At 45.3% G+C, this 17,288-nt stretch overlaps 1 protein-coding gene and 1 long non-coding RNA gene across 2 annotated transcripts in view; one reads left to right on the plus strand and one right to left on the minus strand.

Moving 5' to 3' along the window:
• The window catches only part of LOC148777344 (uncharacterized), a 31,893-nt gene extending 19,353 nt beyond the window's left edge, over positions 1-12,540 (minus strand). Inside the window, exons 1-2 of the long non-coding RNA XR_016037850.1 lie at positions 11,696-12,540; positions 9,980-10,007 (exon numbers count right to left, since the gene is read on the minus strand). This is a non-coding gene — a long non-coding RNA (uncharacterized LOC148777344). The remainder of the gene's footprint in view (positions 1-9,979; positions 10,008-11,695) is intronic.
• SPATA31G1 (SPATA31 subfamily G member 1) lies at positions 8,772-13,149 on the plus strand. The gene is made up of 2 exons (XM_088837951.1): positions 8,772-9,002; positions 9,712-13,149. Exons 1-2 carry the CDS (start codon positions 8,772-8,774, stop codon positions 13,147-13,149), a joined length of 3,669 nt encoding a protein of 1,222 aa, XP_088694077.1.
• The last annotated feature ends 4,139 nt before the right edge of the window (positions 13,150-17,288 follow it).

The following is a 17,288-nucleotide window of genomic DNA, read 5'->3' on the forward strand; positions in this document are numbered from 1 at the left end:
ATGGTGGCACCAACTTACCTATATGTGTGATTTTATCCAATAATGCTGAGCTCTGCCTTCCTAGAGAGCAGCTCTGGCATCGAGTTGGGATTTTCCCAAATTGAATTGATGAATGTTGATTAGGTGATGAACCATGAAGTCTGTCTTGAAGAGGGAGGAAATAAGGCAAGAGGTTGTTTATGGACAAGGAGAAAGTGGAAAGATCAATGGACTAGATATCCTGAGAAGGTTGAAGAGTTGGTATTTCAGGATAAATCTGGAGGTTGAAATTAGAGGGTGATATAAGACTATATTATTTCAGAAAGTAGAGTGTTTCCTGGTGATGATGCTTCAGATATGGCCATAGTTGGATAGGAGCAGAGGTAAAGGACACTGAGATGAAAATGTCTGGGAATTGAGTCTAGGTCATTGAATAGGGCTATCCACGCTGATGTTTAGGTCTCCCATAGATTTCCCTCCTTCAAGATCTCTGCTCTATGCCCCATCCAACCCCTTCCCCAACCTCAGAGGATCTGCATTGCATTCATGTTTCAATTTAAGCCTCAGATCTCAAAAGATCTGGCATGACTCTTGGGCCAGCAAACAGAATGGGGTAGTTAGAGAGAGCTGTAGTGGGCATCTCTTTTATGCCATCTTGTTTTGGTGCCAGCAGGCATGCACCTTTCCAAAAACAGTATGTCTGTGTCTCCTGGAGGAATGACCATACACCTGCTCCTTTGGTCTCAGTCCACGTGCAGGTGGAGTGTTCTTCCCTCCACACCCTTGCTTCAAGAATGAGTGTATGATTCAGGCCTGTCAGATGAAGCATTCTATTTCCCTGTGTACAGTTCAGTGAGTAGTTCAAAGATGGATACGTGACCAATTGGAATCCGTAAGCACAATATTTTCACAGCAACACCACATTTTCAGCTTCACTTGAACTTGCTACCACACAACACCTGAAAATAGCACATACGACAGAGAGTCAAGAAATGGAAACAGGGGAATTCTCTGGTGGTCCAGTGGTTAGGACTCCGAGCTTCCACTACAGGGGCATGGGTTCGATCCCTAACCAGGGAACTAAGATCCTACAAGCCATGCAATGCAGCCAAAAAAAGAAAAAGAGAGGAAAGAAATGAAAATTGAATCCTGATGACATCAAATTGAATCCCTGTATCAGTCCTATTACCCAAAGCCACCCCTACCCCTGGATTGTTCAGATATGAATCATACATTCCCATTTATTTACACTGGTTGGATTTTAATTTCTGTCACATATACCCAAATGATTCCTCACAATACAAGGGGGTTCTCAATCTCTAACTCTGTCTTCTGGAATATCTATATACTATGGATACACAGAAATATAGATATAATAATAATATATATATGTTAATTTCTTTGTGTCACAGATTCTCCTATGTTGAAAGAATATAACAATACCTACTTTAAAGGGTTGTAAAGATTAAATGAGATAGTTATGTTAGGGTATAAATTTATCCCACAACTGAGGCACAAGAAACATTACATTACTTAATTTTTCTAAATTAAACTAAATCTGGCTCGAAACTCTTATTTATCAGGGTTGTAAGATATCTAATATTAATCATGATTCGTGTGGAAGCAGGGTTTTTCCCCCTCTTTAGTGTGGTATATACATTGACAAAACCAAACAAAAACATTTAGGAAGGAACCTCCGGTCTTGAGTCTGTCATGGTTGCCACTGGGATGTGCATTGTCTAAACCCATACAGTCCACACAAAAGCAAGTGACTCCACGGCATCTCTGCCAAGTGTGTACATCAGCATCTTTTGCTACAGTTCCCCAGGCTATGTACTAGATATTTAGTGCCCTAACCATTAAATCAGCTCTCCCTATAAGAAGTCCTGGTACCTCTTAACTGACTTTTTAAATTTATTTATTTATTTATTTTTTTGTTGTGCTGGGTCTTCCTTGCTGTCCTCAGGCTTTTTCTAGTTGCAGAGAGTGGGAGCTACTCTCTAGCTTTGGTGCACAGGCTTCTCATTGTGGCAGCTTCTCTTGTTGCAGAGCACAGGTTCTAGGCACAGGGGCTTCAGCAGTTATAGCACTGAGGCTTCAGTAGTTGCAGCTCCCAGGCTCTAAAGTGCAGGCTCAGTAATTGTGGGGCATGCGCTTAGTTGTTCCACAGCATGTGGAATCTTCCAGGCATGCCTGCTCAGTCAATCAGTCATGGACTCTTTGTGACACCATGGACTATGCCCATGAAGCTTCTCTGTCCGTCGGATTCTTTAGGCAAGAGTGCTGGAGTGGGTTGCCATTTCCTTCTCCAAGGGATCTTCCTGACCCAGGGGTCAAACTCAAGCCTCCTGCATTGGCAAGTGGATTCTTTACCACTCTACCACCAGGGAAGTCCAACCTCCTAATTGACTTCTGTCATTCATGGAGCCTATTGCAACATCTCTTTTCTCTATTCCCTGAACACATGGCTATCCTTGGGCAACTCCTCTTCTTTCAACCCAGCACTTCCTCCATCTTCTTCTTAAGAGCACCTTAAATTTTCATCCCACACAAGAACCTGGATAAGGTTGTAGAACAGGTGTATTGCAACTTTAATTTGGGACTAGAAAATTCAAAACCCATTAACTATTCCATAAGATAAGAAGCCTATAATTATTAGAAGAGAGGAGAACAAAGTTACCTTTTCTCCTACTGAGTGTCTCTTTTGACAATGAGTAACACACAGTACAAAAAAGATCTTCACAACCAAGATAATCATGATGGTGTGATCACTCACCTAGAGCCAAACATCCTGGAATGTGAAGTCAAGTGGGCCTTAGAAAGCATCACTATGAACAAAGCTAGTGGAGGTGATGGAATTCCAGTTGAGCTATTTCAAATCCTGAAAGATGATGATGTGAAAGTGCTGCACTCAATATGCCAGCAAATTTGGAGAACTCAGCAGTGGCCACAGGACTGGAAAAGGTCAGTCTTCATTCCAATTCCAAAGAAAGGCAATGCCAAAGAATGCTCAAACTACCACACAATTGCACTCATCTCACACGCTAGTAAAGTCACGCTCAAAATTCTCCAAGCCAGGCTTCAGCAATACACGAACCGTGAACTTCTAGATGTTCAAGCTGGTTTTAGAAAAGGCAGAGGCACCAGAGATCAAATTGCCAACATCCACTGGATCATGGAAAAAGCAAGAGAGTTTCAGAAAAACATCTGTTTCTGCTTTATTGACTATGCCAAAACCTTTATTTTGTGGATCACAATAAACTGTGGAAAATTCTGAAAGAGATGGGAATACCAGACCATCTGACCTGCCTCTTGAGAAACCTGTATGCAGGTCAGGAAGCAACACTTAGAACTGGACATGGAACAACAGACTGGTTCCAAATAGGAAAAGGAGTACGTCAAGGTTGTATATTGTCACCCTGCTTATTTAAGTTATATGCAGAGTACATCATGAGGAATGCTGGGCTGGAAGAAGCACAAGCTGGAATCAAGATTGCCAGGAGAAATATCAATAACCTCAGATATGCAGATGACACCGCCCTTATGGCAGAAAGTGAAGAGGAACTCAAAAGCCTCTTGATGAAAGTGAATGAGGAGAGTGAAAAAGTTGGCTTGAAGCTCAACATTCAGAAAACAAAGATCATGGCATCTGGTCCCATCACTTCATGGGAAATAGATGGGGAAACAGTGGAAACAGTGTCAGACTTTATTTTTTGGGGCTCCAAAATCACTGCGGATGCTGATAGCAGCCATGAAATTAAAAGACGCTTACTCCTGGGAAGGAAAGTTATGACCAACCTAGATAGCATATTAAAGAGCAAAGACATTACTTGTGTATGTATCTTTAAGCCTTTTTATGATTTTTGCTGCTGCATATATACTGCTAGCTGTCAAATTTGTATACCGTATATAGACTGCTTTACCTGCCACCTTACCTGCATCCTGAGAAATCTGTATGCAGGTCAAGAAGCAACAGTTAGAATGGGATATGGAATAATGCACTGGTTCCAAATTGGGATAGGAGGACATCAAGGCTGTATATTGTCACCCTGTTTATTTAACTTATATGCAGAGTACATCATGCAAAAAGGCAGGCTGGATGAAGCATAAGCTGAAATCAAGATTGCCGGGAGAAATATCAATAACCTCAGATATGCAGATGACACCACCTTTATGGCAGAAAGCAAAGAGGAACTAAAGAGCCTCTTGATGAAGGTGAAAAAGAGTGAAAAAGATGTCTTAAAACTCACATTCAAAAAACTAAGATCATGGCATATGGTCCCATCACTTTATGGCAAATAGATGGAGAAACAATGGAAACAGTGAGAGATTTTATTATCTTGGGCTCCAAAACCACTGCAGATGGTGATTGCAGCCATGAAATTAAAAGATAAGGTTGCTCCTTGGAAGAAAAGCTGTGACCAACCTAGACAGCATATTAAAAAGCAGAGATATTACTTTGCCAACAACGGTCCTTCTAGTCAAAGCTATGCTTTTTTCAGTAGTCATGTATGGATGTGAGAGTTGGACCATAAGGAAAGCTGAGTGTTGAAGAATTGATGCTTTTGAACTGTGGTGTTGGAGAATACTCTGGAGAGTCCCTTGGACTGCAAGATCAAACCAGTCAATCCTAAAGGAAATCAGTCCTGAATATACATTGGAAGGACTGATGCTGAAGCTCCAATACTTTGGCCACCTGATGCGAAGAACTGACTCATTTGAAAAGACCCTGATGCTGGGAAAGATTGAAGGCAGGAGAAGAAAGGGATGACAGAGGACGAGATGGTTAGATGGCATCACCGAGTCAATGGACATGAGTTTGAGCAAACTCTGGGAGTTGGTGATGGACAGGGAAACCTGGCATGCTGCACTCCATGAGATCGCAAAGAGTTGGACACACTGAGCGACTGAACTGGAATTGAATAGACTGCTTTCCCAAGCTTCATTGCATGTATCTAACTGCCTCCTGCCTAACAAACATATTTTTGTCACAAGAATCTCAAATGCAAACGTCTAAAATGGAACACATTGCCCCGTCATCCTAAATTGGTCACCAGGTTTGTGTTACTTATCTCAGTAAAATGGCACAAACGTATACACCCCGTCCCCCCCAAGTCAGAAACCCTGGAGTCATTCTCAACTCCTGTTAGGGAAATTAAATGAATAGTCTTGTTTAGGCTTCAGAGAAAAAGCAGAGCAAGGCTCTGACCTTGCTTCTAACCTGCCTGGACTGTCAGGGAATGTTTAACAGGAGGATTCCAACATGCTGTTTCTCACAAGTCCTTTGTTTCTTTTCAAGCGAAGCAGCAGGCTGCTCCCAGGAACTAAGGTCATTGTGTGAGACAGTCTTGAATCTCCTTTGTTAAACATTCTCTTTATGACAAAACTGCTTAGTCTCGATCCTCTTTCTTGAGATATGGATTGTCTCCTGACCTTGTGACCATTATTAACCCCTGGTTCCCTTGGTAACAGTTACTGTACATTTGGTTTTCTGATCTTTATCATTGTTGAAAGAAATTTCTTTACCACAGCCTTTATATACGCACAGAGAAATCATTAAAGCACCTTTGCTCCATCAGAGCTTGGGTCCCCGTGTCTTTCTTTCTTTCTCTCTCTCTCCCTCTCCTTGGCTGATTCCTTGGAACGTAGAGACCCAACTTGCTCACTCTCCTGCCCGGGCTTCTAAGACTCTCTTGAGAAGGCCCCTGTGCCTTCACCCGCCTCGAGAGGGCGCCTGGTGCCTTTGTGAGAAATGCAAGTCCTGTGTCAAGGACTTCAATGGTTTTCTGTGTAAACCAGGGAGTATCAGCCTCTTTCTCTCTTTCACTTTCTTATTGTCGCCTCTGGACCACCAGGTTCCGGTCCATTAAAGGACCTCAACACTGGACACTTCCCTGACTGTGATTGACTGTGAGTGACTACATGCTGTGTGTGCAAGCCTTGTAGCACCATAGATAAGATGAGGGAGAAATCTTGAGATTGATGAGACCCTGGAGAGGGCCTTGCCAACCAAGCCCCAGGCTTAACTATATTCCAAGTTTTACCCAACAAAACAAACAGCATTAATATGAAACCAGAACTGTGATTTGGTCGCAGATTGTCCTGGGATTATAAGTGGGAACTCGAACTTCAATCTTTGAAGTCTCACCCATTGAGTGGACCTGCTGCCTGGGACCCTTTCCCATTTGGGACTCCAGATGTACTGTGACATGGGAGGTCCCAATGCTGATTAAGTCTGCATGTTGGTCAAAACCCAATTTGGTGATGTATTCTCTGCTCTTTCTATTTCTCTTGTAATGTTAGTATGTTGAAAGTTAGCTAGATAATTCTCTAATAAATATCTGTATTATTCATTTGTATATAACAAGTGACTTATTTTGTTAACAAATCCTTTGAATCTGAGACGAAAGTGAAAACTTTCAGCAAAACAACTCCTCACTCCACTTTATCCCACTGGTAACCAAGTCTAATCAATTATAACTTTGGAATTCTACTTGACTGTCATTCTCCACACCCACCATCACTGCCTTGGTTCAGGCCTCATCTTTTGCCCAAACTAAAGCAAAGTTTCCCTAGCCAATCTCTTGCTTTCAATCTCTTTGCCCTCACTATAGCCAGAGTATCCTTTCCAAGACACAAACTTGATCTTGTCTCTTCCCTGCTCAAAATTTCTCAATTATTTCCCATCACCTTCAGGATAAAGTTCCAACTTCTTAGTCTGGTATTCAGGGCCCTTTATGATCTCGTCTACCCTACTGCTTCCCTTACCCCCACCTAATACAACAGATGCACTGAAACACCTTCAGTTTCCCTAGCGGGACATGCTTTCTCTGTCCCACCACTTTTACACAGGCTGTTCCCACTGCTTGGATTGTCCTCTTGCTTCCTACACTCTCATTTTCTTGACTCTTCAAACCAAGCACTGATCTCTTCTGGGAAGCACCCTCTGACAAGTCATCCTCTTCCCCAAGCTGGTTAGATGTCTTCCACCCCCTTAGTACCCTGTGCATATCTCTATTTAACTTCTATTATTTGACGATTTCCCTCACTGAAATGGGAACTACTTTAGCACAGAGACCCTATCATCTGCCTCCTCAAGACTGAGCACAATACCTGATCCACAGGAAGCATTTAATAAATATATGTGGATTGAGTGAATGAATAAATCTAGGCCAAATCATGGTACCAGTGGAGAATGCTTTCTTGTCCAAGATCACATGGCCAAACAGTGACAGAGGTAGAAAATCTGTCTCCTCAACTTCAACTCACAGTCTTTCTACCGGACTAAGCTGGCAGCTGATGGGGTAGGGTGAGAAGAGAGGCACTGAATTGTGTTGTAAAGGCAGGTATTGAAGTTTGATCCAAAAAAGAGGAGTTGAAATGGAACAGAGTGGTGGTTTTAGGGGAAAGAGGAACAAGTGGAAAAAAAAAAAAAAAGATCAAGCACAATTGATTTACTGTCATCCTTTAACATGAATGCTTGCAAAAAAGATCTCAGGCAACCTAAAGACATGAGATATAAAAGAGGAATCAGACTCTACCTATTAAAGATGGAATGAGGCTTATATTAATAATCAGGAACTTTAAAAGTGGTGAAAGATGACTTCTCTGGTTGTCCAGTGGTTAAGAATCTACTTGCCAATGTAGAGACACAGCTTTGATCCTTGGTCTGGGAAAATTCCACATGCTGCAGGGCAACTAAGCCCATGTGCCACAACTACTGACGCCCATGCACCCTAGAGCCTGTGCTCCACAACAAGAAAAGCCACAGCAACGAGAAGCCCACTCACCGCAACTAGAGAAAGCCTGCGCACAGCCTAAAATACATAAATAAATTTTTTAAAAAATAAAAGTGATGGAAGAAATTTTCACACATTGAGGTATGGGGAAGTCATTCTGGCTTATAAATTATTTGTCTTGAACTTTATACTAGCTACAAGCCTGTCTTGTAGTCTATCAAACACACATTGTACATCTGATTTAACCATTGAAGAAAAGGGTACATTGTCCAGAAGTAAAGAATATCTGTTTTGAAGTTAGAGATAAATACCTTCCTTCGTGGGAAGCCAATGCCAGTACTCCTTTGACAATAAGGCTCCCTCCACAGGTACCAAGGCCATACTGACTTGCTGTGTACCAGCTAATCTGTCTTTTTTGAAACATGGAAGAAATGGACCCTTGTTATGTTTGATGTCCTTTATTCTGACAAGATATAAAGCTGTGCTGGAAACCAGGCTTCTTGGGAGCAGTTCCTCAGAGCTATGAGAGGCTGTCTCCTGGTTTACAGTCTTCAGCCTGACTCAAATAAAACTGTTCTCTATTCTAATCTTACTTTAGATTGGTTATTGATCATTTATGGCAACAAAAGAAAATTTTAACACAGCATATACTATGTACTACTCCAAGCATATAAATGTTTTCATTTAATCTTCAAAACAACTCTATGTGCTAAGTAATAATATTATCCCTTTTACAGGTGAGAGAATTGAGGCACTGAAAGATTGAGTCTTTTGAGACTTCACAGGTAAGAAGTGGCAGAGCTAGGATTTGAATAAGGCAGCTTGATGCTAGGATCCATGTCCTCAACCACAATGCCTGAAGGTAATTCTGATCTTTGGAATCAAGACAAAAGGGGATCACTCAGTTTTCACTGAATGAAGTATGAGTTGTCTGGTGGGGGCCATTTTGTGGTCCTAAATTCAGACAGACTGTTAGGTGTGTAGGGGGATGGGAGTTCTCTGTTCTGTGATGCAGTGATGACCTCAGGGTAAACTGCCACTAGGCTGAGGAAAATGGAATGGCTGCCAGAGGACCTGCGTGGGTCTGAGGGGGTCTTGGGACTTCTCTGGAACCAGCTGACCTATGCCCTAGCCTGCAGACACTGTGGCAGCAGCTGCCTCCAGAGTCCAGGGAATCTGATAACACTGTTTTTGTTCATGGTTTGGCAGATCCAGAGATGGTGGCAGCTTGGGAGATGGCGGCAGCTTCAGCCCTGGTACTCTGGGAACAAGATGCGAGGCAAGGTGAGTGACACAGCAGTGCAGCTGGGTTAAACGATTCACCACATGTGACTTCAGGGGAGGAGTCATTGACATCAACGTGGGCCCAAAGAGGTGACTACATAAGCCTTAAGTGTGAGGCTGGGTGAGTTTTACCATTAACACAACATTTGAAGCCAGGTAAATCCAACCAGTCCATTCTAAGGGAGATCAATCCTGGGTGTTCATTGGAAGGACTGATGCTAAAGCTGAAGCTGCAATACTTTGGCCACCTCATGCGACGAGTAGACTCACTGGAAAAGACTCTGATGCTGGGAAAGGTTGGGGGCAGGAGGAGAAGGGGACGACCGAGAGTGAGATGGCTGGATGGCATCACCGACTCTGTGGACATGAGTTTGAGTGAACTCTGGGATTTGGTGATGGACAGGGAGGCCTGGCGTGCTGTGATTCATGGGGTCGCAAAGAGTCGGACACGACTGAGCGACTGAACTGAACTGAACTGAACTGAAATGCTCACTGACCCTAGATGTTGAGTTACGTAAGGGAAAGCTGGTCTCCATATGTGGCTGGGTAATGGCCATTAACACCAGATGGGTAAGGGACTATTGTCCCCAGACGTGGGCCCCAGTGAGTGACTGTCCACTCAGTGTAGACCAGAGACTGAGGGCTTCATGATACACTCTGTGTCTCTGGAAAGCCTTCACGCCTGACTGTATCTTTCTCCTCTCCCCAGGGCCTACCACTTCTGTATCATGTGGCTTTCCTTGATTGCCTGTGGAAGCAGAAGTCAGAGGAGGAAGAGGAGGCATTTCTGGATCCCCTGAAGACATGTTCTCTTCCTAAAGAAGCTCCTATTGGAGAGCAAGTCACTACAGCCCCATCTCAGCCATCTTGTAATTCTGAAGGCCTCCACAAGGCTGCAGGGACACTAGAGCAAGGACTCATGCAGACCCCAAACCCTCCCCGATGCTTCCCCACCTTTCAGATCTTGACCAACCTACCTGTGAGGCACACAACAGCATCAGGGAGCTGCCCACAGGAGAGAAAAAGCCAGTTCTTCTGGGGTCTGCCATCTCTGCACAGTGAGTCCTTGGAGGCCGTCTTCCTGAGCTCAGGTGGCCTCTCTCCCTTGAAGCTATCTGTTAGTCCCTCTGTCTTCTTTAACAAGCTTGCCTTCCTGCCTGGATCCCCAGTATTGCTGCTTCCCCGGTATTGCTTCCCAACCCCGCTTCCCACCCAGGAAGCCCATACTACAGAGGATCTGGAAAGGATGGCCTCTGATCCTCAGCAATCTCCCTCTCCATCTTCCCCTCCTGTCCCATCACTTCCCCTTCATCTTAACCCCTTTCCCATGGACCATAAGAGAGTCCTATCTGACACTGAGGCAAATACACAGTGGCTTACATGGCAGAGAGAGATCCCTTGGGTCTCCGGGGATCAAGCTATGCACCAACAGCCTAACGTTCAAAGAACCAGACCCTCCAAGCTCCTCTATTCATCTGAGGCCTGGTGGAAGGTGCCACGGGATCCTAGCCTCCAACAACACTTTCCAGACTCACTCTCTGCCTCCCTAGCAGAGAATCCCTCTAGTTTCCTGGGAGCCCTAACTAGGTCTGAGGAGGACCCCAAAATCCCTGAGCCAGCAATGCCAGCTACCAGCCTAACCCAAGCTTCTCTGCCAGAATGCCAGGGAGTCAGCCCTCTTGGAGGCCCTTCTGGATCTGAGGCCCTCTGGGAAACCATGAGGCAAAGAGAGAAGCCTCAGATCCCTGAGCCTGAAATCTCGGTCCCTTGCCAATCTGTAGCCCCCTTGATAGAGCCTCAAGGAACTAGCACCCTGGGAGTTCCACCTGCAGATAAGACTCAGTGGGGAACCACAGGACATAAAGAGAGTACTCAAGCCTTTCAGCCCCCAATGCCAGCCCTCTGCCAGCCCTCAGACCCTCTGTCAGAAGCCCAGGAAGTCAGCCCTGAAGGAGGACCTTCTGCAACCAAGGATTTCTGGGGATCCTTGGGACACAGAGTGAACCCTATGGCCTCTGGGTCTCCAGTGTCAGCCCTCTGCCCTCCCCCACATCCCCCGCCAGAACTCCTGGGAGGCAGACTCCTGGGAGAGTCATCAGGATATGAGCCCCAGTGGATATACAGAGAAAATTCAACAAAACCTTGGGCCTCTGAGCCTCCAGCCTTTGACCTAGACCCAGGACTCCATGAAACCAGATCTACTTGTGTTACATCAGAGTCTGAGACTCCAAGGAAGGGCATGGAGAGTAAAGAAAATCTTTGGGTCTCTGCAGACCCAGTTTCACCTCCCAGCTTCCCCTCAGCTTCTCTGGACTCCACAGGCACAGGTGTCCAGGCACTCTTGTCTGACTCCAACGCTTTGAGGGGGGCTGTGAGGCAGAGAGACAACCTCTGGACTTCAGAGTCCCCAGCCCCTGGCCACAGCCTATCTCTAGCTCCTGTTCTAGACCACCACAGAATCAGTCCTGTGGGAGGCCTCACTGGGTCAGAAACTGCATGGAAGGACACTGATCATTCCAGGAATTCCTGGGCTTTTGAATCCCCATCTCTGGCCTTCGGCACACCCCCAGTTCTTGTACTGGATTCCCTCAGAGCTAGCCCTATGGGGGTCCCGTTTGAATCTGAAGCTAGATGTGGGGACCTAGGAGGGAGAAAGGACTCCTGGACCTCAGAGCTCCCCGACTGCAGCTTACCCCAGGACCCACATGGAGCCAGCTCCTTGGGAGTCCAGCCTGACTCTGAGCCTATTAGCGGGGACGGGGAGCAGAAAGAAATCTGTTGGGTTCCTGCGTCCCCAGTGTGGGGCTCCAGCCCACTCCCAAACTCCATGTCCAAGTCTCACATGAGTGAACCTATTGGAGACAAACATGACTATAAGCCTGAGGTGGAAACAGTGAAACATACAGAGAACTGCAGGACAACTGAACTCCCAGCCACAACTCCCAGGTTCTCTGCTCTTCTACCAGATCCACACATTGACCTTGAGTTTGTGAGAAGGAATATGCAACATCTCAGAGGGATCCCCCAGGATCCCAACCCTCTAGCAGTGGATCCCCTACAGCCAATACCCTGGCCTCCCACCCAAGTTCAAGCTCTGACGATTGAGTCCAACCAACCTGGCCTACCCAAGGAAGGGTTATTAACAGGGGCTAATGCAGAGACTCCATCCTCCCAGGGTGAGGCTATCCCAAAGATACCCACCTACTCTGGGATCCAGGCCTGGCACTGGAGTAAGGAGTTGGAACTCAGGCTGGAGAAACTACAGCAGATCCCTGCTTCCAGATCTCTAAGTCAATCATTCAGCAGCTCCCTTACCCTGAGCTCCACAACTCAAGCCACCCGGAAACTCTCTTCTTGCCCACCACAGCAGACTCATCCCCCAAGTCTGTGGCCCCACTCTTCAAGCTGTCATCCCCCCAAAGCTCAGAGCACAGTAACTCAGCCTGTCCAGGTCCCCTACTGTTATCACTCCCACTTCTCTTTCCAACCTCAGACACAAACGTCTGGCAGGGCAGAACAAGGATCTTGGAAAGAGCAAAGAAAGAAAGCAAAGACAATATACCAGATCTCACCCCAGGAGTCATGTGTTCACATGGAGGCTGCTGAGAACTGCCTGGGCCAGGAAGAGCCCTCAAACCCTGCGGTTCCAGCCTCAGGCAAGAGACAAGACAAAGCTTCAGCCCTATCTTCAGCCAAAACGAGAGCCAGCCCCAGGAAACCCAAAGAAGGAGACTATGGAGAAGCGGATGCAAGTTTGTGGTCATCCACAGTTACAGGGGAAAGCCACCCAGCTCAGGCCAGAAGATTAACAGAGAACCCTGTCAGCAGACTTTCACGAAGACCTCAGCACAGTGACCAGTGCTCTCCACACACTGCTTTCTCCCCCCAGCCTCACTCCAAGTATGTAAGTTCCCAAGGTCAGAGAGGGGCAAGGCTGGGAACTCCTGACATTCTGGCCCCTAGGCACTGTAAGCCCTGCCCTTGGGCACGGAAGCATCTTTCCTCCTCACCTTCCGCTCCCCTTACCAGCAGTCTTCAAAGGATATTAGCCAAGTTTCTGGGTACCCATGGACCCATGCCCACCAAATCCATCAGCAGAGGAAAGCCTGGTAGCACTGGCACCCAATATAAGTATCCCAAGAAATGAAGCCAAACCAGTTGGGGGACGGGGAGACAAAGGAAATCCTAATAAACTAGCTGAATTAGAAATATCCCACTCAGGTCTCTTTTTGGGGTACTGGGAATGTCAATTCCCTATGCTGCTGCAGCTGTTATATCCTCAGGATCAGGGTCCCACAAGTAGAGAGCTTGGAATTCTATAGGCTTAACTTTCTTTTCGAGCTATTCACATAGGATCAACCTGGAGTCCCCTACGGGGTGAGGCTCCTAAGGCCAAGAAAGCACAGACCAGTGCTGCCCTTGAGAAAAACTCTGCAGGAAGTCAACAGAAGAAAAATATACCCATTCACAGGAGCACAACTGATCTGAGGCTAGGCAGATGTTATTGGTCCTGGGCATGATCTCCTTCTTTACTTGATGCACAAATCTATCTTTCTAGCCAGTTCTTGTCAGCCCTCTGCTCTCTTTCTCAGGCTTAGCTCATGCATCCCAGGGTCACAAAAGTTTAGTCCCTTTTCCAATGTTTAGTGTTCATCTGGATACCCGTTTTTCGACTGCAGGTTATAATACTGTTATTACTTTTCTACTGCTGCCATAACAAATTACCACAAAACAACACAAAGTTTGTTAAGTCTGATATGTCTCACAGGGCTAAAATCAAGAGGTTGGTAGGGCCATATTTCTTTCTGTGGGCACTGGGTAGGGTTTATTCGTTGTCTTTCCCAGCTTCTAGAGGCTGCCCTCATTGCTCAGCTATTGGCCCTCCTCCTCTTCCATCTTCAAAGCTAGGAAAAGAAAGTTAACTTCTCATGTCACTTTTTCTTCCCTCTGCCATTTTTAAGGGTACTTTTAATTAAATTGGGCCCATCTTGATAGTCCAAGACACTCTTCCTATCTTAGAGTCAGTTGCTTAGCAATCTTAATTCCATCTACAACGTTCTCTTTGGCCATATAGCATAAATATTGATAGGCGAAAAGGATTAGGATGTGGACACTGGGGGTGGGGGGGCAGGCGGGTTTGGGAATGGCATTATCCTGCCTATCACAGGTATTAATTCAACCTGTTACATTTGCTGCAAATATTTTCACCTAATTTATATAGCTTATTTGCTAATTTTAAGGTGATTTTTACCATGCCAGACTTTAAATGTACCAACATTTTTCTTTATGGCCTCTAAAACACTTTATTCTAGCACTTTCATGGATGTATACTTGTTTACTTATTTACTTATGGCTGTGCCTTGCAGCATGCGTAATTTTAGTTCCCCAACCAGAGATCAAACCTGTACCCTCCTCAGGGAAAGGGTGCAGTCCTAACCACTGGACCACCAAGGAATTCCCACAGATGTACATTTAGGTTATTAATATTAATGTAACATTTGAGTCGGAGAAGGCAATGGCAAGCCACTCCAGTATTCTTGCCTAGAAAATCCCATGGATGGAGGAGCCTGGTAGGCTGCAGTCCGTGGGGTCGCTAAGGGTCGGACACGACTGAGCGACTTCACTTTCACTTTTCACTTTCACACATTGGAGAAGGAAATGGCAACCCACTCCAGTGTTCTTGCCTGGAGAATCCCAGGGACGGGGGAGCCTGGTGGGCTTCTGTCTATGGGGTCACACAGAGTCGGACACGACTGAAGTGACTTAGCAGCAGCAGCAGCAACATTTGAGTAGGGTATGGAGAGAATCTGATTCCCCCAGCCCTGCAAAAAGATGTCCAATTTTATCAACAGCATTAAAAAAATTTCTTCAACCCATCCCATTAGGTGCTATATTTCAAAGTATGGGTCATTTTAAAACCCATCTCTAGGCTTCAGATCTGCATATCTAACCATTTACTAGTATCGTCTCATATTCAACTTGTCCAAAACCTATTCTTTTTCCCTTTAATCTTTTCTTTCAGTGTGCGTTCCTATTGAAGGGGTGTACCATGTCCACCCCAATACAAAGCCAGACGCCTGCCATCCTTGATTCCTCCTTTATCCTCAAAAAATAAAATAAAAAGATGACTATATCGTTATTCTATTTGGGCGGGGTGGGGGGGCAAGTTGCAGATCTTAGTTCCTCAATCAGGGATCAAACCCAGGCCCACAGCAGTAAACGCACCAAGTCCTAACCATTGGGCCACCAGGAAATTCCCCAAGTTTTTTTGTAAGTGATTTATCAGGAAATCCCTGGTGGTCCAGTGGATAGGCCTCAGTGCTTTCACTGTAGGAACCTAGGTTTGATTCTTGGTCAAGGAACTGAGTGGAGAAGGCAATGGCACCCCACTCCAGTACTCTTGCCTGGAAAATCCCATGGGAGGAGTCTGGTAGGCTACAGTCCATGGGGTCGCTTAGAGTCAGACACGACTAAGCGGCTTCACTTTCACTTTTCACTTTCATGCATTGGAGAAGGAAATAGCAACCCACTCGTGTTCTTGCCTGGAGAATCCCAGGGACGGGGGAGCCTGGTGGGCTGCCATCCTTGGGGTTGCACAGTCGGACACGACTGAAGTGATTTAGCAGTAGCAGCAGCAGCAGCAAGGAACTGAGATCCCACAAGCCGCACCAGGCAGAGGCAGAAGGGGCGTTAGTGAATTGTCTACATAAAACAATGTACACACCTGTACTGTACACTGGAAATTGTTGAGGGAAATTTATTATGCCACAACAAAAAAAAAGGGGGGAAATGTGAATTGTCTAGAAATCTGATGGCTACTTTCTGCCTAAACCCCCCGAGGACTCATGACATCTTTAAAATAAAAGTTCACACTTGGCATTTAAGGTTCTTCATGTGGTTTGGACTCTCAGAATTCACTTCCTTGCTAGTCAACCTAATGCTTCTTAAGCTCTGACTCCGTCAAGCCTCCTACCTTTCTTTAACATCCAGCTCAGACTACCTCCAGAGGCTTCTGAGATTCCCTTATCTTGGTATGGTTTCCCCTTCCTTGCTGCCCTAACAATTTATGCCTTGTTGATAGCACTGGTTTTGTGGCCATCAAGCTCTTCAACAAGTGAGGTTCTGTGAGGTCAAGTCCACACTCCCACGCCAGTGCTTTTTTCACTCTGTGTATCTGGCTGACAAAAACAGCCAGTCGGAAGTCACATGCAGCTTCTTCTGCCTTCTTTCATTAATGTTACTATTCTGTTCCAAAGCTTTATTTAGCCCAAACTTGCACATACAGGCTGAGCTACGGGTAGAACTGAAGGTACTTTCCTTCTCACCTGTCCACCCCTAGAAAGTCTCATAGTCTCAAAGACAATGCAATTTTAATTTCCACTTGCCTTTGGGCCATTTAATGAGCCTATGCATCTCTCAACAGCTTTATGGAAAAATCCACGTCCTATGTTCTTAAATCTTTATAAGCCCTCAGTAGTTTGTAGGGGTGGGCAAGATTAACAAACTATTTAAGATCCCCTGGAGAAGGAAACAGCTACCCACTCCAGGATTCTGGCCTGGAGAATTCCATGGATTGTATAGTCCACGGGGTCGCAGAGTGACACAACTGAGAGGCTTTCACTTCACTTAACATTTGCTCAGCTCAAAGCAATGATCGAACCCGTGTTCCTCCTGGGTATTATGTAACCACTAGACTCAAGGTTACTTGCAGGATCAGTATCTTGGACCCCAATATATCTCCAAATGTTAGATTTATAGTTCCATCTTTGCTTTTGCCTCTGTGGTAAACTGTTGGTTCTCTATGATCTAATTTGATGCCATATTCTTGGTTAGAAACCAATCTTCTAATCATAGAACTTGATCTGCTATAATCAGACTACATTCCAATTTCTTCCCGAGAAACTTGTGGGGAAAAAGAGGAACTTGCTTTACAGTTCACCTATTGGTTTAAGTATACAGGATTCTGCAGGTGCATGTTGACAATAAACCGTCCCTCACATTGCCTTCTACAGTTTACGAAGCACTGTCAATCATTTTATCAGACTAAGAAATCTTGAGGCCCCAGAAGAGCTAAGTGCCTTGTTTGATGCTACACTGCTATGAGCACACATGACAGAAGCAAAACCAGGCCTCTCACAAGTCTGTTCTTGTTTTTCCCTAAAGAGTCTACAGAGTTCCAACCACCTTTCCAATAGGTATACTTTGTGTTATAAGTGAGTGCAATCATTCTAACATAAATTTCTGTAACGTATTAATTATTAGTACCCTCCATGTATTTTGTGGGAT

This window comes from Moschus berezovskii, chromosome 7, assembly GCF_049115385.1.
Source record: "Moschus berezovskii isolate FMDL1 chromosome 7, NW_MosBer_1.0, whole genome shotgun sequence".
NCBI lineage: Eukaryota > Metazoa > Chordata > Mammalia > Artiodactyla > Moschidae > Moschus > Moschus berezovskii.

Bases quoted from the DNA above. Each gene is read 5' to 3' on its own strand.
- SPATA31G1 (XM_088837951.1), top strand. From the start codon at position 8,772: ATGGAATGGCTGCCAGAGGACCTGCGTGGGTCTGAGGGGGTCTTGGGA. The intron at 9,003-9,711 runs GTGAGTGACACA...TCCTCTCCCCAG, and splicing joins GGAACAAGATGCGAGGCAAG to GGCCTACCACTTCTGTATCA.